At 42.4% G+C, this 23,323-nt stretch overlaps 1 protein-coding gene across 8 annotated transcripts in view; it reads left to right on the top strand.

Annotated features, from left to right (window-relative positions):
* Positions 1-23,035, top strand: part of AAK1 (AP2 associated kinase 1) — a 90,867-nt gene extending 67,832 nt beyond the window's left edge. For 4 of the 8 annotated variants that reach the window (XM_048512796.1, XM_048512797.1, XM_048512794.1 and 1 more), the window contains 4 exons: positions 799-900; positions 1,795-1,908; positions 4,458-4,562; positions 6,345-14,794. In XM_048512796.1, coding sequence (XP_048368753.1) covers positions 799-900; positions 1,795-1,908; positions 4,458-4,562; positions 6,345-6,439 — 416 coding nt within the window. In that variant the 3' untranslated portion in view covers positions 6,440-14,794. Of the gene's footprint in view, positions 1-798; positions 901-1,794; positions 1,909-4,457; positions 4,563-6,344; positions 14,795-18,920 lie in introns of those variants that run through there. The other 4 variants (XM_048512798.1, XM_048512795.1, XM_048512792.1 and 1 more) reach the window with 2 other exon arrangements.
* Positions 23,036-23,323: the final 288 nt, after the last annotated feature.

The raw sequence follows: 23,323 nt of genomic DNA, 5'->3' as shown, positions 1-23,323 counted from the left end.
ATGCAGTAGTTACCCCGAAGCTGTTTGCCCCGCTGTGGGGGTTTCCCCGCATTTTTTGTTTACATTTAAGGAAGTGTCTCGCTGATCCCTGCTGAGCTATTTAACCCTATCACCACCACCTCTGCTTCCTGGTTGTTTCTGCAACCTCCATTTGGGAAAGTTTCCTGTCACTTTTTTGGGTGGGGAGGGAGACATTTCAGTGGTCTATCACTCCTGTGCTAGGTTTACAATGTTAGATTTTTTTAAAGGAAGCTCCACTAGTCCTGAAATGTTGGCCTGAGGAGTGGGCAGAACTGCTGCTTTGTGGGCAGGGAAAAGTGGGGAGGAGTGGGAAATTCTGAAGGAATCTGAATGCACACTGGTCTCCTTTGCTGTCCAAATGAAGGGAGACAAAAAGTTGCACTTCCACATGTCTGATCTGAGAGTGTGGTGAGTTCTGAAGAGGGGGAAAATGTGTATGTAACCGAGAATCCAACCCGAAGGGAATGTGCACTGAACGCGAAGAAGACCACTTATGCACAAAATGGCCTAAAACAGGCATGGAAATACACAGATCCATTCATGAATAAAGCTTCAGATCTCCTGCTAGTCTTATTGTGTGCATAGGAATGAACTCATCCGAAAGGTAATTTTGAGAGGAGTCCTGAAAATAACAAGACTTCACCTCAGCATAGATATAAAACATCTCTACCTGCCCAGGTCTCATCTCTTCAGTCTTTTGCATTTCTTTGTATTCTCCCTCTGCTGAACTTGACCTAATTTGTGATTTCTGTTCTGCTCTTTTGTACCTCCGGAAAGGACAAGCCGACCTAACTGTTGACAGTCTCATACCAGGCCTTGAGGCCCCTGTTCCCCAGTGTGCATCATCGCAGACTGATACTATGGCTGCAAACAGAGCAGGTTGGTGCCGTTCATTCAGCCAAAGCAGGGAATGAGAGCAGTCCAGCCTGTGAAGAAATGTGTGGCTTTGTTTGCCTTCCCACCTTTGGTTCTTCTTACAAGTTCAGCTGACTGTTCTTATAATTTTATTAATTTAAAAACCCCAAATCTGTATGTTGCTACTGGGATATGCACACATGAAAAGAGCCAAGTACCAGGTCCTACATTTTAACAAATGAAAATTCTATCCACAGTACAGTGGAACCTTGTTTTTCGTCGTTGATCTGTCCTTGGCGAAATCCGAAACTGACGAAAACAGAGGCAACCACTGGCGAGCAATGGAATTGCACAGGCTGCCGGTTTTAAAGTACGCAAAATTAGATGTCGGCTAGCTCGGACGGTGAAAACCAAGCGAAAGCACCGAAAACCGGCAGCGAAAAGAAACCGAGGTTCCACTGTATATTATTATATTAATAACTAATTTCTGTCCCTTGATATCTAGTACTCAGGCCTTTTAGATTTAATTCTTACTCAAGTTTGTGAATGAAATTCATTTTAGTACGATTAAGTAACAAAGGGAAATACTTCACGGTTTTTGGTGATGGTGATTGGTCAATAGTCTGGTTGGAAACTTTTGGAGAAAAATGTTCAGCTTAGTTTCAATGATAAATGCTGCTGAGTCTCCGTTCCCCATCCCCACAATAGATGAGTAAGTAGTTTGTTTGAAGTCCTCCTGCAGTTAATTCTTAAATTGCTAATTCTGTTTCACTTCAGTCCTGTATCTTTTAACATGTGGCTAGTCAAGGATTTGGGGGTGGGCTGGAGAATCGCATGGGTGCAGAGGTGTGTTTGCTAACCTGTTCTTCTGTGTACTCTTCTCTGCCTCTGCTGCTGTCGCTTGCTAACTGGGATCAGATTCTGTCACTGGGGAGGACTCCCTGCTTGATTGCTCTCTTCTTTCTAACCCAGCCACTGCTGACCTTCTGGATGAATTTGCTCCTTTAGCCATTTCATCCCAAACTCACAAAGGTAAAGTACCATTTAGCATTATTACTGGTGGAAGGTTAACCGTGGAATCCTATTTTACGTTACCACAGCATATTAGACTGGAGCAAATCTACATAGGTTTGCCCTGTAAGGCTGGTGAGGCAAAGGGGGTGGAAATGAAAATGTGTGAAATTAAACTGGGGCAATCCCAGTATGTACTAGCTCAGAGCTGGAGTGTCATTTTTGGCTCTGCATCTTCTGAACAGGTGTGTTTTCTCTATTGGCAGCACAGGTCAAGAAACCACATTTTACTGAATGAAGCCATTTGCTGGCTGTTCCTAGAGCTTGAAGCAATGGGTTTTGTGACTCAGGGTTTTGTGACTCAGGAGGGCAAGCCTCTAGCAGGAAGCTTTTGACACACTATTTTAACACTAGATGCTAGGAATTAAATCTGGGAGACCCGAAACACCTCTTTGGGCCTGTCTGTCTTCCACATTTCTTTCAGGGCCTAACTTGAAATTCACCTCTTCCATTCAATTATTTTAACTGCATCCTCAACAAAAGTGAAGCTTAAATATGGGTGAAGCCTAAATATTTGCTAGCATTCACCTCTTGTTAGCCTTTGCCCTCCCCCCACCTTCTCCCACTGTCTACCCCTCCATCCCTGTTTTAAACATCGCTTCTCTGGAGAGGGTCCACCTTTAGTACCACCCTGCTTCTCCCTCCCTTCATAAATGCAATGGATCCTGGTGAACGGAAGAGGAAGGTGGCTTCCTTTTCACTGTAATAGAATTCCTAGCAACTGAGGGCCACATGGAATGTGGACTGCAGAGATGGGGAGGAATTGGAAGGACACTGACCAGAAAAACTGGGATTCAATTGAGTGTGTCCATTTTAGCACCAAAGAGCTACAAAATATTACTCTTAAGATTAGAAATATCTGCATAAAGCTACACTGTCCCCCTCTTACACTGGGCAACCCCCCCCCCCCCCCCACACACTCACATCAGTACAGAGAAAGCTGTTATGAACAAGGATTCCTTGTGTAAGCATCTGGACAGGTAATGGATCTGCCATATTATTGGTCGTAGTGGTGAGAAGCAAAGAGTTAGCCCTGTTGATCTACTTTGATGGAACTAGTTACCACTTGATCCTAAGCATGTTTGCTAAGAAGTCCCACTGGTGTTTGGTGGAATTTCCTTACCTTGTTTGGGGCTGCTGTCCATAAAGTACAGGACAGGAACTAGCCTCTGTTAGCCTCCAGCGACAAGAGGGTAAGGATAAAGTGGAGAGATGCTGTCTGGTACAAGCAGATGTTTTGTCTCCTTGCTTAGTGATGAGGGGACTAATTTTATGCAGTAATTTAGAGAGTGGTTCTAAGAGAGTTCCAGCCTGTTTTTATCACGGCGACCGGTCTATAGAAGAAATATGAGTGAAATTTTGTATGATTTCATTATCTTTAACCTGTCATTTGTCATTTGAAAGGAGATTTGATGTCTTACAGAGCTTTGGGAATTTGGGAATTAACTTTTGGTTAATCTGCTGCTGTGGTTAAGCTTGATTTTTGGGCCTTTGAACAGTCCATTTTGGCTGCTCTTATGAAGCCTTGTGGGTGTTGACTTGCTTCTTACTGGGGGAGAGGCAAATTCTCCTGCCATTTCCCTGTCTTATCCTAGTTATGTGCCCTTCTTTGTATCTTTGTGTGTAAACAAAGCTTTGGTAGCTCAATGGGCATGCATCTCTGGCATCTAGAGAGCACACCCATACTTTTTCTATCACCCGCTGTGATGACACATCACCTAGGATTTCCCAGCTCTGCTTGCAGTTCCAGAATTCTATGGCTGCTGTCCTTGGAGACCTACAGCTTTTTCAAACGAAACCACCAAGAAAACAAAAAATAAGGGGTCTCTCATCTAAATCTGCAGCAGAATGATAACTGGTATGTCTAGGCTCTGGGTCAGGGGATAATGTAATTTCTTTCCCCCTACTATGAGAGTGTCAGCGAAGCCACAGAAAACATGTGGCTTTTGACAGTCATACAGCAGTCCCATTTGGGAGAACTGGTGCTTCCACGGAGGGATGTATGCATTTGTGGTGCTGTCCCAATTTGTGCAATTGTGTTACCTTGAAGAGGGCAGTACAAAGCAGCTGTTCCTACGAATTGTGCCTCTTTGTGAATGCCTCAGGGCTTGCCCAATTCTAGGCATGAAGAGTTGTTATGTTTTCTGAAATAGGGCATGTATTTATGTCTCTTTTCAGCAGCCTTGCCTTGTAGCCTTACAAAGTTGAGTCCCTGACACAGTTGCTGTCTCCTGTCTGATGCAACTTGTCTCTTTCATAAACTGCCTCTGTTGTGCATGTTTTTTTAAATTTCATATATTTCTCCTGCTTTTTGCGCATCTGTTGGCTTTTCTTGTCCAAAACCCAGCAGACCCTTTCCCACACATTAACTCTTTTACCCTCTGGCTTATAACCCTTCTTCAACAAAACACATGCGGTTAACAGTGATTCAGTGATAATCTAACCGGCTTTCTCCACTCTATCTCTTATGCTCCCCTTTTTTACTCCTATCCCTCCCCATGACGCTGCAGATGATACTAACCTGATCTCGGGCTTTGATCTCCCAGAGGGCTCTGAAAAAGTGACAGAAGATGAGTTTGACCCCATCCCTGTGTTAATATCCAAAAATTCACAAGGTAAGCAGGAAAGTGTGGGGAGAATTGAGCCCTCAAGGTAGTATGTCTGGCCAATAGTATGCCTTTGTTGGTAGTATGTCTGGCCAATGACTGCAATGTAAGGTTAATGGCTGGGAAGTTCATGCCACGCTTCAGCTGTTTTCTTCTGCTTCAGTGGTGTGGCAGCAGTAATTAGCTTTTGGCTCTTTCTACCTTTCTGGATGAGGAGATCACAGGCCCACCAAGAGGACGAGCAGCCCTTAATCTTCAATCACTGAGACTTTAGATGGAATCCGAGATGCTGTCATCGTCACTACCCTCTCTCTGGATCACATAAAAATTGCCTCTAAGCATCTTATGTAGGACCTTTCAACTCTGATCCAAAACCACAGCAGAACTGAGATGTGGAGTTCAAGTTCTGCCACAGAGATGTATGAGCAGATTCTGAATACACAGTTAGGCTTCTTACTACAGGGAATTTTGGGCTGTTTACCCTTTATTGAAAGTCCCATCAATTTCAGATTAGTTGGCTCTGTAGCATTTTGTTTGAGAGAAAACAGTTGAACCTCCTCCCCCTCCCCAGTGCTTGGTCATGGAATGCCACAGTTATTTGAATCCACGCCTCAATTAGCTGGGAGCATTTGCAGACATCTGTCCAAAGGCATTCAGGCACGGGACCTCACAGCATACAGCAAAGAAGGGTTGATTTCAGGATCCCCCCCTTTTTTTTTTGGTTCTAGGTTGTGTCTTTTTGGGAGGACTGGCAGTTTCAAGATGGCCCATAGCATCAACCAGGGAAAAACCTACAGCTGTTAACATATGTTGTAATCGTGAGAAAGACAGTTTTTGAATAGTTCATCCTAACAAAATCCTTTGAACAGGGGATGTGCAAATGAGAACTGATCTGTAGAGATTAGGAAAAAAGATTTTAAATAAATATCCTAATGAGAACAGATGATAGCCTTCCAAACAGTTGAGAGTCTGTGTGTCCAGTCCAGAGATTGTACTTCTCCCCTCTGCACACCAAGGTAGCCTCATATACCTGTGGGCACACCCAGGAGCACCCCTCTCTCCAACCATCTCCATCTTCTCCTGTCCCTCAATCTGTTGACAGTAGCATCTTTAGGCCAAGAAGTGGAAGATCAGCCAGTCTCTTCTTCTGCCAATGAAAGAGCAGCCAGTGTGTTCTCTGAGCTGCACCCAGTCTGAGGAAAATGACTCAGTTGGATTTTTTATTATAACGTGATCATTAATATGGCCTTGTTAATATCCCTTCTGTTGGGGAAAGGAGGATGAATTCAGCTGATTGTGGGGGAGGGGGGCACTGGAGGACCAAACCCCATCCATTTCTGCTTTTGGATGCTGCTTTCGAAGAACTCTTTTGTAGCTGGCTTAATTTTGTAACCACGCGTGAGAAATTGGAATCCCTCCTAAAACAGGACATTACAACTCTGCCTGTAACAAAACCGATGGAAATGGGGGAGTTTCTGGATCTGCCACAGGAGTTGATTCACAGGTGTCAAACTCGCAGCCCTCCAGATGTTTATGAACTACAATTCCCATCAGTCCTTGCCAGTATAGCCAATACTCATGTTGGGAAGGACTGATGGGAATTGTAGTTTATGAACATCTGGAGGGCCATGAGTTTGACACCCCTAGCTTAGATCCTGAGTTGCTTTCTCTAGTTTAAGCTTGTTCTTTTTTTTCCTGCTTGCTTGTGAATATCATCTTTTTTTAAAAAAAAAACTAACTTTTTTATTTGTCTCTTGCTCAATACTGAAATGCTATCTCTCACACTTTCAGGTGGGCATTCTAGAAACAACAGTGGAAGCTCTGAATCCAGTCTTCCCAACCTAGCCAGGTCTCTACTGCTAGTGGATCAGCTCATAGACCTGTAGCAGTCAATCAGTAACAGATGCGGTTTCTGTAACGTACTTAAATCCGACTCTCTTTTTTTTCCCCCCCTTCACCCCGCCTAAAGGAGCTATCTTTAGTTGTTGGGTGGCTTTGGTTTGGTTTTCATTTAAAAACGACCCTGCAAATGGAAGGAGCCCTCTCTTGGGGCTTCTCTGTACTCCTTCACAGCACGTCCTCGATATAGCTTGCTGCAGTTTCTTGTGCACTCCACTCTCCTAGCCTCTTTCTTCAGAGCGCTACTGTTCATCAGTCACCTTGCTGAAACTTATCCCATGGCTCCACCTAAAAACTCTCCCTGAAAATGAATTACGTATAACCCTGCTAGAATTGCCTATTTCTAATACTGCCACCTCTGCCCCTTTCTGTAGTCTAGTGGAACAAAAATGTACATCCACCTCTTTCTTTCATTTAAAGAAAAAGTCGAAAGGTAAAGGACAGTGAAAATAGTTTTGCCTTGTCCCTCTCTGATGCAAGGGAATCTGTTGGGAAGGTTGGTTCAACTTTGGGCACTGCCAAAATTGGGTTCATGTGACCGGCCAAGTGCAGACAAAAAAAGATCATGCGTTTTGAAAGAGGATGTTTTCTCCCTAACTTTTACTGTTCCACCACCTGCTTAGGAATGGACTGTGCTTTTTAAAATAAATATTAACACCATGGAAGTTATCCCACGCAAACTAAGTTACAAATGTAAAACATTATAAAACATGTAAAAAGCATGGCTAAGGCCTTTTTCTGTTGAATTTAATGCTTGGTTGAAGAGGGCATTGAGGCAACAGATGGATCTTCTTGTGGGTTCAGGCCCATAGAGGAATTTTTATGTACATCAGATTTCCCTGACAGTTCTCCCCTCTCAGATTCTTACAGTGTAGCCAAAATTGTTAAACATGATCTTTCCTCAATCACTTTGGGTTTTTGCTGTCTCCCTTTGTAACTGCATATAGTGTTAACATGGATCCAAATTTTCCTCTCCCAGTAGACAAAATGACTGTGACCTTTATTCAGATCCTTCAGTCTTTGTAGAGCTAGCATGCACTCCTTGTCAGCCAGTTGAGAGTAAGTGCTTTTCAGCTTAGGTGTTACCTGAATGGGTTTTACCTTTTCTTTCCACCTCGATATGCTTGGTTTCGTCAAACTACTGGATATAGTAAACTTGTTCTCATTGACTTCTGATCTTCAAGTCCACAGTTAACTGTCACACAAGATGTTCTTCTGAAGAGAAGAACTGCCCTTGCTCCTTAGTGGAATAATAGCTTAATGCTAACTTTGTGTATGTGTATGTAGCTGTAATAGTAAAAAAAAAAAGTTCAGTTTTCCCCATGTGTGAAGGTATGAATGATTAAACTTCTAGGTGTATCAGCCTCTCCTAGGAAGAGGAAAAGACATTTTGATGTCCCCAAGTATTTTTCTCTGTTCTTCCCCCTTCCTCTCTCATATCTCGTCCAAACCTCTTCCCCACCAGAAATTAGCTTAACAAATTCTGTAAATAGACATTTAACTGTCCTGTCAGTTCTGTATGAATTTTTTTCTAAAACCTGCATACACACTTCATGATAAAGTATTGCTTACGTGTGCTGTGTCCATTTGCGTGTTTCTGCTGCACTTTCCAGATGATCTACACGACAGAACTGTGGGAAATGATCTCAGTAAAAAAAAAATGTTGATAGATCTTTATATTTTTGAGGGTTGTTTTGCTTTTTGATTCCTAAAGCACAGGCAACTGAGGCTGGATAATATGGGGAGGGGGGAGCTTTAGATAGAAAGTTATTGTATAGTCAGATACTGAAAATATATGGAAAAAAGAATGGATTTTTTTAACAAAGTAACCACCTACTGTATATTAGAAACAAACAAAAGACCCACCCAATTTCTGTGAATTAAAGTGCTTTTACAAGAATGTGTACCATTTTAAGTCTAATTGAACTTGTTGAAGAGTTCCGGAAGCAGAGTTGTGAAGGGACTTGGTGACTCAAGAACTGTGCAATTAACTCCGCAACTGTGAAGGTGGTGGTGGTGGGGGGGGGGGGGGGGGGTTCAGCTATTTGTCCATCCGGTCAGGCAAAACTGAAATAGTGGAAATAATTTATTGTGTACAGCAGTTTCTGAAATGATCCAAGGTCATTGAAATGACGTGTGGCAGATCCTTTAATAAACAGCACGAGACTGAAATTCTGGGAATGGTGGATATTATTAGTATGCTGCAAGTTAAAGAGGTGATGGTGCCTGTTTTAAAAAGGCAGCCAAGCAAGCCTTGAGCAGTCAGTGCTGCTTCGTCCCTCTTCTCCGCTCCCCGACATTTTCACTGTAACCAAATGGGGTATTCTAGGGCCAGTTCTGCAATAGTGAAGTGTGAGGAAATCTATATCGGTTGGCATATTTGGGGGTACAGTTTGGGTTTTCTGTCTTGGATACCAAAATGCTTTCTGCTTTCCTTGAAATCCTGATATCAAAGAAGAAAGGGCTGATTATTGTCTTTGTGAAAGGGAGCAAGAAGGGCTTTTAGTTCCTGCAGTGAGCTATTTGCTTTCCCTCGGCCTATCTGTCTTTTATTGGAGGAGTTATGCTATGCTACTGGCATTAGCATCCCTAGGGAGGAATTCCTTTTCCAACCTGAACATGTAATCTTATAGAATTAAATGAGTTTGGTCCACCATGTGCCGGGTACTATCAGTGGTGTCTTGTGAAGTTGGAAAAACATATAACAATGTGGCCTCCATTCATATGGTATACCCAAGATCAGGATGTGGGTGGGTGGGGGAGAATTCACTATAAGAATACTAATTACTTTTGGGAAATGTGAAAAACAACTCTCAGAGATACTGGAGATTTTGTCTGAACAGTCCCTTATTGTGTAACATAGGAATGGGCTGACTTGAATCTTGTGTAGTATATTTCCCCCCTTTTTATACCTAGAATCCCTCTCATTGGACTGTGTGCTTGTCAACTGGTACAACAATAATGCCTTCCTAGAAAAGGAATGCCTTAACTGTAAAAGTTCCTAAACCTGTGCTCTTGCTTATGCAATGTACAGGACAATCCAACGGTTACTCTGCAGTCCCATGCATGAGACTGAACAGTGAACATGCTTGGGAGAATCAGGCCAGTAGCTTTCTATTTCCTTACTCTTTGCCAGAATTTCAGCAACCTGCAGGCGTTAGGCCCCTTCCGCACATGCAGAATAATGCACTTTCAATTCACTTTCAATGCACTTTGCAGCTGTGCGGAGTAGCAAAATCCACTTGCAAACAATTGTGAAAGTGGATTGAAAGTGCATTATTCTGCATGTGCAGAAGGGGCCTAAGATGAACCACAGGAATTGGCCAGTGGAACTGGAGTCTTTTGTATACTAATGCAAACATAGCATGGTAAACAGCCTTGTTATAACTAGGCAATAATCACAAAGGAGGTATAATGTGACAGGATGTGTATTGAATCTACAGCCCAGCGACCATAACAAATCCGTGTTACCCAATAAAAATCCAAGCAACAATCTTACCTTAATCTTTCAGGGCTACTTTCAGGGCACAGCTTGTAATGTACACGAGCCAGTGATTCTTAGCTGTTCAAATACCTGTACTTTGCGGAATGAAGGATATTCTGTCTCCTCCAAGAGTGAGGATGTGAAGTGGACTGTCCTAACCAAGCAGAGTGCCCACTGATCTTTCGTTCAAACTCTGTTATGTAAGGGCAGTGAAGGAATTCTCTAATCCTGATTTTCCAAATAGAGTTTTCTGCACATTGACTAGAGATGGCTTCCTCTTTCCTTAAATTTAGTAGCTTTGATGCTGACATGATTGGACACTATACCAAGATCCCGATGGGTTAGAAATTACCATCACAAAGTAGACTCTGCCTTTAAATGAAACTTAGCAATTGATATAAAATTTGAAAGCGTCAAGCAGACTTAACATTGGTTTACTAAGACTTCCCACATTTGATATTTGTTCTTCTTTTTAAAAGTGTGTTCCACATACATGTCTGGTGAATGTGCATTCCAGGTTGAAGTACATCCTACATGTTCATTAAATGTCTGCGACAGTGAAACAATTTAGTGCCGACAGTCTCCTTGGTGTTGTACAGAACACCAAACTTGTGTGATCCCTTAACAATATTAAGACATGGTGGAAGTTAAAAGAGTGAGAGACAGCTTGATTAGAGGAATCACAATGCTATAGCTCTGTAAACATGATATTAGTGGTCTAGAGAGGATTTTCTTGTGAAACAGATTTTGAGGGAGAGGTCTGGAAGAGGAGAGGATGGTTTCTTAATAAATATCAGTACAATCCTACGGAGAGTTACTTCAGTTGAAGCCCATTCATTTCAATGGGTTTAGATGGGAGTAAGTCAATGTAGAATTACTCTGTAACAGCCGAGTCCTCAGCCTGAGGTGGCTGGGACTGGTGCTGCCATGGTGCCACTTTTCCACCTCCAGAGGGCTTTCCAGTGGTGCAGGGAGGCAGACCCCCCCTGCCCCCAAAAAGCCTTCCACTGGAAAGCCCTCTGTAATGTATTCAAGCCCTTAGGCTTATCCAGTCAATGGAATGTTCACAGCCTGAAGGGTTAATTTAGAACTCCACGGGATTGGCTATGAGACCTGCACAGCATTATAAAGCCTGAGGACAGGGAGTCCTGAAAAAAAAGAAGTTATGTTGTGAGAGCCAGAGTGAATGGTAGCTCTGTTATCTGGAAGTGGAGAGTCAGTTCAGAGTGGGCTTCTGAATTAAGTACCAAGTTCAGAGTGCGTTTCTGAATTAAGTACCAAGAAAGGCAGAGTTCAGAAAAAGAAATCTGTACCAGAGTTTCTGGAGTTAAATATAACACACTGATTAATGTACTGATTAATCACATTGGTGGCTTGGTTATTTTTTTCCTCTGAGGAGAACCCCACTTAGATATGAAGCTTCTGAGAGAAGGGGAGTTATATAGAGAGGATTGGAGCTTCCTTAAGGAGAACAGCCAGCCTTTTATAATAAACACCATATGAGAGAGACACTCTAAGGGAGAGTTAGTGTTAGTGTCCAAAAAACTGTGTGTGTATAGTACTTACCTGAGTGTAAAAAGTGAGATTTTTAGAAAAAGGGCTAGATAGACAAGCAGAATACTGTAACAACTGTATTGAAGAAGCAGTTTTATTTTCTCTAGTATCAAAGTGATTGTATTATCAGGAAGGCATAAATATAGTGTCCTGTCTGTAATTTGTATCAACTGAAAAAGTTATTTAAAAGAGAGACTAAAATTTTGTACATAGTAGCCTCTTTAAAACCACCTTCCTTTGTACTTATCTTTTTTTCTCCTTAATCCTTTGCTAGTTTAGTTCTTTTAAACTTCTTCCTGTAAATAAAATCTTTCAATTTCTGGTTTCTATTTTACAAGCCTCTGGTGCCATTTTTTTATTTAGTTCATGACAAAGACAAGAGGTTATTTTAGTTTTTTTCCAGAGATACTGCCCTACTTAACAGACAAGTGCTCTGGAAGAATAGCTAAAGACTATTTAGATGGCCTCTTAGGAAAAAAAATATGTGGGAAAACTGGACAAGAATTCTTAAATAGCCTCTCCAAGTTACTAAATTTTTGTTCTGACAGTAAAAAGTTGCTCAGTCAGAGCTGTGCTGTCAGATTTTCCTTCAGGGCACAGGCAGTTGGCAGCTTTCTGTTTGTGAGAGGCACACCCTCTCTCTGTGTCACTGAAGAGACTAGAGGGTGCCTTGTTATACCTTCCATAGGACTTGATGGATTTACGCCACCCTTTTAGGTGGCTAAGTCCAAACCCTAGGACGTGGCGCAACTGGTCACAAACCTGGGATGGAAACAAACTAACATTGGCTTCACCCTCAGAAACAAAACTGCTCATCCCCGTTCTCCCCACTGGCATCTAACTGGACGCCAGCACGGCTCCATGGTGGTCTGGACTTCTGGGTTTTCCCACTATGGAGCTGAGAGGCAGTCAGTCGCTTGGTCCTTTTGCCTCCTCCACTGGCAGGGGTGTCACTTCACCGTAGGAGGGGGTGAACTCATCAGCGCAACCTAGCACTGCGTCCAAGACACAACCTATCCACCCCCCAAATTAGGATTGCACTGTAAGTCTCTTGGAGCCCTAAAGGTGGTGGTCTAGGAACAGAACCAATAGAGTTGCAATGGGATATATGTACATTATATCCAGCTCTGGGTACAGACCTTAATCAAGCCTAATTCTTCTCCTTTCCAGAAAGGGTTAGTCTTGGCCAGAGTCTCTCATGCTCATAATCCCTAGGTTGTGCTTTTCCTAAAAGCTCTTACATATAAAGAACAATCTATATGGAGTTAAAGAATTTCTTTACAGTGCAATTCTATAGACACTTGCTACAATTGATTCCAATGGGCTTTGACACAAGTAACTCTTCATAGGATTATACTGTTAATCTACTTGTTAGTGATTAGAATTCTGAACCCTAATGTGAATGTTTAACCACCTTCTGGTTTTTCATACGAAAAGTAAGCCTTCCTTTTATCCCTTCTGCGTTCCACTGATAATCCTGGAGCAGATTATTCATCAACACCAATCTGATACCTCCCTGTCCAGCAGGCTCTACTCCTGAGACTCCAGAACCAGCTAGCCTCTTCCCTTGACTTTGCTAGATGCCATTCTCTCTCTTCAACTGCCGCACTCAATTGTAGGCCTGGTGGAACAGTTCTGTCTTGCAAACTCTGTGGAGCTGAGATAAGTCCTGCAGGGCCCTGGTCTCATTTGATAGATGGATTCTCTCCTCTCCATTTTACCTTTGTGACTGTCATGTGAGTTAGGTAGGGTTGGGAGAATGGCTGGCTCAAGGTCTCCCAGCAACCCATCATGGCAAAACTGGAATCTTAATCAGGTCCTAGTATGATGCTTTGCCCTGACTGGCCCAGGCTAGGCCGGTCTCATCAGGGTCCGCCCTGGTACCCACTAAGGAAATCCAGAGTTGCTACACAGAGGCAGGCAATGGCAAACACCTCTGAACATCTCTTGCCTTGAAAACCCTATGGGGTTGCAATAAGTCATCTTTGTCTTGATAATACCTTAACCACGACACCGTTGTTACAATTTTCCTAACACCTTTAGTAGTTCTGTTGATACAGGAGTCTGGGATCCATGGCTGTGTTTAATTTTCAGTGTTGGTAAACTAGACTTTTCTAGATTCCTGAAAAGCATGAAAGCACTTTTCCCCTGGCGTAGGCTCACTCATTTCTACTTTCTACACTGTGTCTAAGCCGTCTTCTGTGTTGCTGCCAGTCCCACTGAAACTTAACTTGCTGTTGGCCACCACTGGCCTCCCGGTGGTCAATTGGAAGCGTTCCTGATAAGTTAAAAGAACAGTCCATCCAAGTAGTAGGCCAAAAGGCCAAATAAATGGAAACTGCAATGGCCACAGAACTGTAGAATGCTTTGATGGAATGTCAGAAAACTTCTAGAATGCTTTGATGGAATGTCAGAAAACTTCCATGTCATTCAAGTAGAAAGCAGTGATACAATGGGATCAAAATAATTCTTCCCTTTCCTTTTCTCTGGCCCTTTCCCCCTTGCACCTCTCTTGCTCTGGATTCTGCCTTAGGTCCACTTGTCTCCAAATGCAGACTCCCCTACTGTGGTTTTGCTTCTTCAAAGCAGCACTGCTTTTTATTAGGGTTCTCTTTAGGACCTGCAGTACTGTTGAAAACTAATGAAGGAAAGAGCCCCCTGGTTAATTTAGTGGCTCTTCTGTCAGATCTTGCAACTTGCTGAACATGCGTTTAACATGTTTCATATTGCTTTGTTTCTTGCAGTTAACTGGACAGTGTATTTGTTACCCTTCAGTGGTGTGATTACCCCCATCCTCCATTGATATTTGTAGATGGTACATATTTTGTGTTATTCATCTATGCAAATAAATTGGACACAATCCACTGGGAAGTTCTCCTGTGTAAGTTGTATGGGCATCAAATCTTTACATAGCTCCTATCAGTTCCCATGAGGGAGAAACCTCCAGTGGAATGTATTTGATAACTTCAGAATTGCAGTAATGACTTGGAGCTAAACTATTCCTTTTGCCTACAATCCCTGTGGCCGCGTCTGCTAGATCTGTGTCTGGGTATCCTACACTGCGGTATTGTATAGATCCTGGTGTTGTGAGTTTGTATACCTTTTTTTTCTACTTTGATCTCGTGTTTTAAAGGAAGGTAAAGCAAACTGTATACATTGGGGAGTTTCTCCTTTGGTTCAATTGTAGACAACTGAACACTGCTATGCAAGTGTTGTATGGGAGGAAAATGTTGTTCTGTATAACTTAACACCTCTGTAAATGTTTCAAGGAATAAAATCTTTAACTGTTTATTACCATGCATAATTAGAAATGTTCATCATAATTTGTTTTTGTTGTATAAAGTGCTATCTATTGACTAGGAGGAAGCATAAACAGATTTGTGACTTCGAACTATCTTGATGCAATAGGGTGCTAGAGGGGTCCAGAACATGTGGTGAAATGGTTTTTTTTCCTGTCCATGTGTGCATATACTGTCAATCAATAGGATATGTCAGAATTGTTTCGCGTGACTATTTTTTTTAGCTGCAGAAACCTCCAGTTAATGGGAGCGTTGCTGTTAGCTTTCAGAGCAGAAGGCTCTGTTTGTGCTCAGCTCTTTCTGTTAGCTAGGCCCATGTATACATTTATCTCAGCCTGACTTTCTCCATTGGCTTCTCAACTACCACTGGTTTCTTTAGAGTCCTGTGTCTGGGGTAGGGTTACCATTTTCCAGATAGGTCTGGGAGATCCCTTGGAATTATAGTAGGTCTCCAGACTACAGGGCTCAGTTCCCTTGAAGCAAATGGCTACTTTGGAGGGTGCACTCTACGGCATTGACACTGCACTGAGCTCCTGTCACTCCCAAACTCTGCCTTCACAAGATGTTGCCCCAAAGCTCCAGGAAATTCCCAGTCCAGAGTAGGCAGCCTTCTTGTGGGGGCAATGTTCTCCTGTTGCCATTATCTTGTGCTCGACCCCCTCCCTTTCTTGCATCCCCATGTAGTTTCTCCTGCCCGTTACCAGATATCCTTCCTTTGCAAGTTTCCATTGGCCCCTGGGTTTCTCTTTTTCAGTCCACTGCTTTGAATGAGCCCTTCTTTACTCTCCTTGGCTTTGGGCTGACTGTCTCTTCGCTTTCAGCCTATCCCGGTATCAGATTTTAATTTCAGCCAGACATCTGTCCTTCCTTTACAGAATCTGGTCTGCACAAGCTTTTGTTTCTTAAACAATCAAGCTCTCTCATGGGTTTAGCCACTTGGTGTTGGAGGTTTCATTGCTGCAAGTGGAATACAATATAGACTTTGGACAAGCCCTGTGGGACCTTCAAGCTATCAGATGTAGCTCGTTGGAAGTCGCTTCTGATGTCTACTGGATTTTTCACCTTCTGCATCTGCATGCAAAGTGTGGCTCCGTGCTTGTCTGCTTCTCTGGTAGGGCTGGCATTTTCCCCTCTGCCTCCTGCAGTTATGGTAGCATATGATACAAGTACTCCAGGTGGAATCCTGTCTTGCAAATTTGCTCTTCATTCATCCTTTTTTTAAAAAAAATTTTTTTGCAATTACATTTTTAGAGCAAATGAAACAGTGCATTGCATTTTAAGAACACTTGTAGCCATATATATTGTGAAACCCTATTTCACACTGTGTGAAGCAAGCACTTAAGTGGTCTGAAGAAGGCGTTGTCTCCTGAGAGAGCTATGGGTGTGGTTTGAAGGGGTGGCGATGGTGCCAGGTGGGCTTCTACATGGGGTGCCTGCCTCTCAAACTGTTTGTTGTTCTTTTCCATGTAATTGGCAGAGCCACTGTCCTGTGATAGCTGAGGAACTTCGAGGTTCAAACGTCTCCTTTCCCATGAATACACAAGGTGGCTTAAGGCAAGCCCCTGCTCTTCCATCCTTAGCTCCCCCTACACACACATATTATGGGGATAATATTGGCCTAGCTTGGTTTAAGAATTAGCATAATCATACTCATGAGGTGCTTTTGAAAACTCTTTAAAAAGCTAAGACTATTGATGAGGATGATAAAAGCACAACTAACTCTAGGCTACTTTGCCCAGGGATTTTGCTGATGTTAACATATCCTAAGAATTGCAACAAGCTTTTAAAGTGACACAATTTTTAGGGTCAGAAGAAAAAAAATACTTCTTTTCATATGAAGCAAATGAGTTCCAGTTTCTAACAGAAACAGGAATTTTTAGCTGCAAATCAAGCCTGTATTCATGTTGGGAAGCCAGATGCAGGTTTCTTTGTCAACAAGAGCAGTCAGTTTGTATTGTAGCAAAACAGATATAAGCAGCTGATATTTAGTGCAGATCAATATAAAACCAGAGGGATTCAAAAGGGTCTAAGATTATTTAACTGATAGTTGATGTGCTAGAACAGCAAAGACACATCTTAGCAAAATGACGGTTGGATGCTAAATTGGCTGTAGCTGCACAACCTATGGGTACAATGTGGATGATTACAGAAATCTGAATACCTGTCAACCAGTGGTTTAATTGATCCACCCTACTGCTTCCCACTCCCCTTTTGTTTTCAAGTACATGTTCCAAATAACATGAACTTCAGAGTGATTGGTTGGGGTGAGTGGGTTTTTTGTTAGGGAGAAGGTATTACTGCAGCTGCATAGGTTGAAATATAAGCAAGAAAGCAACGTTATTAAGTAGGGCACCCTAGCTTCTGAAATTTTTTTTTATGTAGCATGTTACAAACCATGTCCATCCCGTATCTTCACTTGGCTTTGTGTTTACAGTGTAATGTATCAAAGTTCATGGTTTCTCAATAAATATCATTTTATTGCTAATCTTTAGAGTGCTGTCTTCAATTATGAGATGAATTGTTTTCTTCCAAAGGACTGGGCCTCAAACACACACATTGGGTGCTTCTAGACAAGGTCTATTTTTTTCTCCTTTACTGGAATCCATAGGATCCGCCAGTGTGTTTTAAGATGTACCAGAACTGCATTTGAGCTTTATAAACTCAAGTTTTAAACTTAAAACTTAAGGCACTACTAATTCAGAGTCTGTCCTCTTGCTGAAGTACTTATGAATTGCCATACAGTATCAGGCCAAGGTCTGTCTGTAAGAGTCTCCCAAACCACCAGGAGCTAGCTGAAACTACCAGAAATGGATCTAGATCATCTTTGTAGTTTATAAAATACAGCTCTTAAGTCAAAGCCTTTCTTTCTGACCCATTGATAGTGGCAAGTTTCAAAGCCTTGGTTTGGGGTCCTCTACAGTTTAGTTTTCATGTACCTTTTTCCTGTCCTCTTGCAAACATGAGTCCAATGCTATGATAACCTGCTACTGTTACTTTGAAGGTAAGCTATCTTGTGTTCTGGTAACTGTATGTGTGATCCCTCAGGCAAAAAAACCACACCCTTTAATTTTTAGTTCTTCAAATAAGAATACCAAGAAAAAGATCTCCATTTTTGCCTTGTTAATCAGGCATGGATGTTACAATCGCCATGCAAACTTTGACTGGACTGAACCAAAATGGTTTCTGCAACAGCCTGTATCCCATTCCACAGACTGGTCAAGCTGGGCTCTAAATGCCACACCTTATGTTGTGGCCATTGTTGTTTGAGCAAATTGGCAAGAAAAACAGCCCAGTGATTTGTCCTCCTTCACTCACCAGGGGAGACAGATAGGTGAATTTCATTGGATGCAGGACAAAGCATTTTCAGATAGTGAAATCCAAAGTGAGTGCAGACCATTGTCAGGTATGGATTACAGAAAAGATATTTCCACAGCCACATCTTGGGGATATAGAGTTTTCCAGTTTGAAATCCCAAATTCTGTGACCAACCCAGGCTGGAAGCATTTCTATGAAAGAAACGCATTTTGCTCTAAGCTATTTAGCTTGCCTAATTTTGTTTATATAGTTTGGATTTTAAAAAATAAATTGCATGAACCCAGAAAGGAGGGTTGAGCAATAGGGCTAAACAGTATAAAGTTACAGGCTATTGGGAATCATGTCAAAGGCTGCAAACTGTAAGTTGAAAAAATGCCACTACAGTTTCTCTGCTTCCCCAGTTTTCCTCCTCCTTCCTTCATCAAGAGTAGAAGCCAGCCTTTGTTGTAAATCAAAGGAAAGTTTGTGTGTCAGTCATCCACAGCCATGCAAATCTCTACACCATCACCAGCCAGCCTCCCTTCAGTAATATTCAGATGCTTGAATGTTTTGTATTTATAACATCTTCCATCCCCCTACCTACCATGACATTTGTGGAATCCTGAACCTGTGAGGAAGTTCTGAGTTGTGGTTTGTGTGCTGTTATGTACCTGGCTTCATCTTGGCATAATTTTTTTATTTCATTTGTAATGTATTCCTTATTTTTTACCCGTGTGATACTGATTTTGAATCAACCATCATAACACATCTGTGCTTAAGTTCTACTGAGAGAAATCTTCAGGTCAACAAGTAATGTTTTTGTTTTATACTTTGTAGGTCTGCAAGGGGAGCCGACTGTATACTTTGTGGTAAAAGCTGACCAAGGTCTTGAGCGTTCCACTAGTGGCTGCTTCCCGGTGAACAAACAGCAGCCGCTGATACTGGAGGCAGAAGACCAACACAAAGGGGAATCTGACTACCTGGCAAGAGATGGCCCTTCAAGCAATGGCTCTTTTCATAGCAGTGAAGGGGAAGGGACAGACCATGAGGGAGATATATTGGATTGTAGTGGGTCCAGACCTCTGCTAATGGACTCTGAAGAGGAAGAGGCGAGTGGTAAGATGAATCTGCCTCAAGAAGGATACAAAGTTTCCCAGGAAGTCTTGAATCCACCACCTTCCCAGGGTGGAATGGAGCAGCTTCTGCTCAACACTTTCCAACATCACCCTGCAGAAGCTTCTGATGAAGGAGATGTCTTTGCCACTGCTCCTTTCCGAAGCTCAAGAACTTTCCATGATGACCTGGACATCTTCGCCAAAGCACCCTTTGTCTCCAAAAGTCACACAGTTCCTACTCTACTTGATGAGGGTGATGTGTTCCTTCAGGCCCCATTCACAAAAAGGAAAAGCCAGGAAGAGCTGCTGTCGTGCAGTTCTACCAAGGAATCTCCTGCCCTAGTAGGTTTCTTGGGTTTAACTGGAGGTGCCCACATTAATCCCACATTCCAGAACCCAGATACAGGGATGCACAGTTCACTTCTCCCTCCATATTCTATGGCACCGTTTGCTCAGTCATCTGTTGCTGCTCCTCATTCTCCACAGGCGGGGGAAAGCCGGGACTCCATTCCTCCCAAAGATGCACCAAAAGAATTGGTTGGTGTTCCTAACGATATGCTCCAAGGACACACGCTCCCCCACGAAGCCCTCTTGGGCTCCAAGGCCAGCAAACCCTTCCGCCCACAATCACTAGCGAAATACTCCCGTCACTACGGTCCAGAAGGCAGTCAGTGTGTGGAAGCTCAACCTATAGCAGCTTATAAAGTGGTATCTCAGACCAACAAGCAAGCCATAGCTGGGTCCGTTTCCATAGCCTCTCTTTCCTACAGAACTACAGAGCTGCCCACCGCTGACCCATTTGCATCAGCACCCTTTCCCTCCAAACCAGGGAAGCAGAAACCTTAAAAGTTTCCACTGTGATGGACTCGCATGGCTTCAGATATGTTGCCCTTGAATTTATAAGCCCTTAGACAGAATAACACTCCATATATATATCCCACGTTTTGTGATATTCATCTGAACCATGTGAAGTTGTTGGTTCCAGGCTATTAACTGCCACATTATTATTTTTATGTGCATGCTTTTTAGATACTGTTACTCTTTCCCTGTCTCTTTCTCCCGAGTATGTTTGATCGCTGTTCACATTAGTAATCGCAGGGTGAATATATTGGAGCAAAGGAATTACCTCTTGATATGAGCATCTACTAAGGATTACAGAGCATATCAACATTACAACTTTCAAGGGGAAAAAATGGTACTGAGGTGAAAGAGGGTTTATTTTTTTTTAATTCAAGAGAAAATTCTCTTGAATTCTCTTGAAATTCTGGGAGACAGGACATAGCAAACTTTCCATTTTCTTCCAGCTAATGAATTCCACCCTAGAACCGGAAATTTCCAGTTTGAATTAGAGATCTGGGAGAACATTTTTTTTACCTGAAGTCATTAATTCTGAAGCGTTTATATCAGTTCGGGGTTTGGAGGAGTGCATTCTAATCATTTTAGGCTACAATCATAGTCATTCCTATTTGAATGGCAGCATTGGGCTGTAGGGCATTCTGAGCCTTTTTGTGTGTGGAAGGGATAATGGACACACAGAAGGACAGGTAGATGGTAGAAGCCTCTTCACAGCAAAGGCAGTGTTGGCTTTTAACTTGCTTCGTGATGTAATTTGCAAGGCTACTTTTCAATTATGATCTGGTGTAAGCGCAAACTAGATCAGTGGGGAAAGATATCTAATACAATTCAGCTCTTCCTGAGGTAAAAATAAAATTCCCATTGACTGATCATTGACTGATCATGATGATCCTACTAAGCTGAGGGTCATATTGTTTTATATGCTTCTCACCTTTTTGCCTTCAGAGAATCCTTTCCGTACTGATTTTTGTCTGTTGGGAAATCCCTGTATATCTGTTACAGAACCTCTGCCAGGGCATTGCCAAGTTGTGGAGGCACCATTCATGCCTGTTAAGCCCAACTGTTACCTACGTGAGCTGTGACTGTACTTTTAGAATACATCCAACAATCTTATTTGGCTGTTTTGTTTCTGAAGTGGGTAGAGAAACCGTCTTTTAGGGAAGAGTACCCTCCATGATTGAATTATCCTACTGAGGAATCCCTGAGAATCTTCCAAGTATTCAGAATGTCATTTGAAAGTCACTTATGGGATTTTTATACGCACACATAACTTTTTAAAAACAACTTTTGCTGTAGTCACTCCAATGTGTATTTGAAGCTTAGCATTCAAATAGCGGCCCTTATGTTTCCGTTTTATAAGTTCAGATAGATGAGCTACAATTCTTTTTAAAGGTATCTCATATTACATTCTGTGGAAACACTATTATGGAATGGGATGATATTAATCTTAATGATGTCATTGATGACTTTTTGATAGCAGAAGATCTGGTTCTACAGAATTACCAATGAATGAATGCTGGGGAAGGATCCCCCCCCCCCCCCAAACTGTTTCAGACAATCCAAAAAGCTGGTATATCACAGACCTGAAAAGGTAGCACATGCTGTTTATGACTGACATTTTTACAAAGTAGAGAGATTTATGGCCAGTTGATTTAACTTTCTTTCTTTTTTTAAAGAACTGTGTTATCAAATGCCTATAATGAATATGGTCTTATATGAACTTAAGAGATGTCCTGCTAGCCATGTTTCTTTAGCAGCGCTTGTTATTTTAAATTTCATGTTCTTGCAGAAGTATCTTATAGGTGCCCCTTCTGAATGGCTTGTCTGCCTCCTAGTAAGAGAATCCTTTCATGATGGTAAGTCAAAGCAGATCTTGGGTGGTATTAAGGAGACATACCTGGCCATGCGATGCAATCCACCAAGAATTCCTGTACAAGCTCTATTGAAATGGGCAGGGAATGTGCATTTTCCCTGTTCTGCACTGGACAACTCCCATCCATTTGAATTGGGCTTGATGGAACCGTAGCCTCAACTAATGAGAATTTCCTTTAGATTTTTTGCCTCCGGCATCACAATGTCTTGGGCCAGCTTTTGCTGTGAATCAAAAGTAGGGTTGTTCTCTTAAAGGGTTTGTCTGATACCCAAGCATAAGCAATTTGGTGTGGAGAGGCGGGAGGACAGGAGCCTTAGCTCTGATGTGTTCATGTGAAGGGTCCACATCAAAGTCTTCAGACTCTGGCTGGCTTCAGTAGACTGAGACAGTTTTTAAAGACTCAGAAATCCATTTCTAGTACTTAAACACAAGCTCTTTAGCACTTTATTCCTGCAAATGAGCATTCTGGGACCATGGGCATAAGGCAGGCCAGGCAAGGGTGTGTTTGTTGCTTTGTTGTTTATGCCGAGAGTTTTAATAGGTTGAAAAATGACTATGGAAGTTGTTTGTTTTGGACCTATTTTTCAGATGGTGCCTAGTTTCAAAACATGTCAGTGCTGGATCTGCAATGTTCTGATGGTGCCTAGTTTTAAAGTATGTTAATGCTAGGTCGGCATCGCCTGCTTTTGCTGTCAAAGTGAGAAGTAGCTGTACTTTTGAGGACGATCGATCTAGTAATCTAACTGCAAACGGCCTCTTCTGACCAACGGCTTTGCAGGAGTGTAAATAGGAAGCACAGATCAGTTCAGCTACCTGGCAGAGGAAGAAACTTTGCTTACACGGGTGCAAGATCTGCACAGAGAAAACTGCACATGCGTGCAGTGCTCCCTGCTACTGAGCACCAGGCCTTGAGTCTTCCGTGCAATAGCTGCATCGGAGTGCCTCAGGACGTATATGGAAGGCCCTTTTCTCAACTTAACACGGCTGAGCGTTCTTTCTCCTGGAGCTAGAGTTGCTAGGAAATCTTGGGCACTGGCTACTTCTCTTTTTAATGAATTTAAGCACTGAATTTGCTGTTAGCCACTTCTGATAAAACATAACATCACACACAAAAAAGATTTGGTAGTAAACCTTGGCAGCAGTAGCGTGGGAGAAGTGATACGCCCATAAGCAGGAGTCATATCTACCTCTTCTCTACTTAGGCCAATATCATGTTGTTCTTTTAAGCCAGTTGTTGGACCTGTGCAACCAATAGTGGCTTGTAGGAAGAAACTAAGGAAAGCTTGATAACTGCTAATAAATCTCAGACCCTCTCTGGGGAGGAAGGTTTCTTTAAAGCATATGCAGACTTTGCACCGCCACTGTGGAAAACTGGCGATCATGTTGGTTTTTGTCTG

Source organism: Sphaerodactylus townsendi, linkage group LG12 (genome assembly GCF_021028975.2).
Source record: "Sphaerodactylus townsendi isolate TG3544 linkage group LG12, MPM_Stown_v2.3, whole genome shotgun sequence".
NCBI classification, from domain to species: Eukaryota; Metazoa; Chordata; class Lepidosauria; order Squamata; family Sphaerodactylidae; genus Sphaerodactylus; species Sphaerodactylus townsendi.
This window is presented reverse-complemented; position numbering and strand designations above follow the sequence as displayed.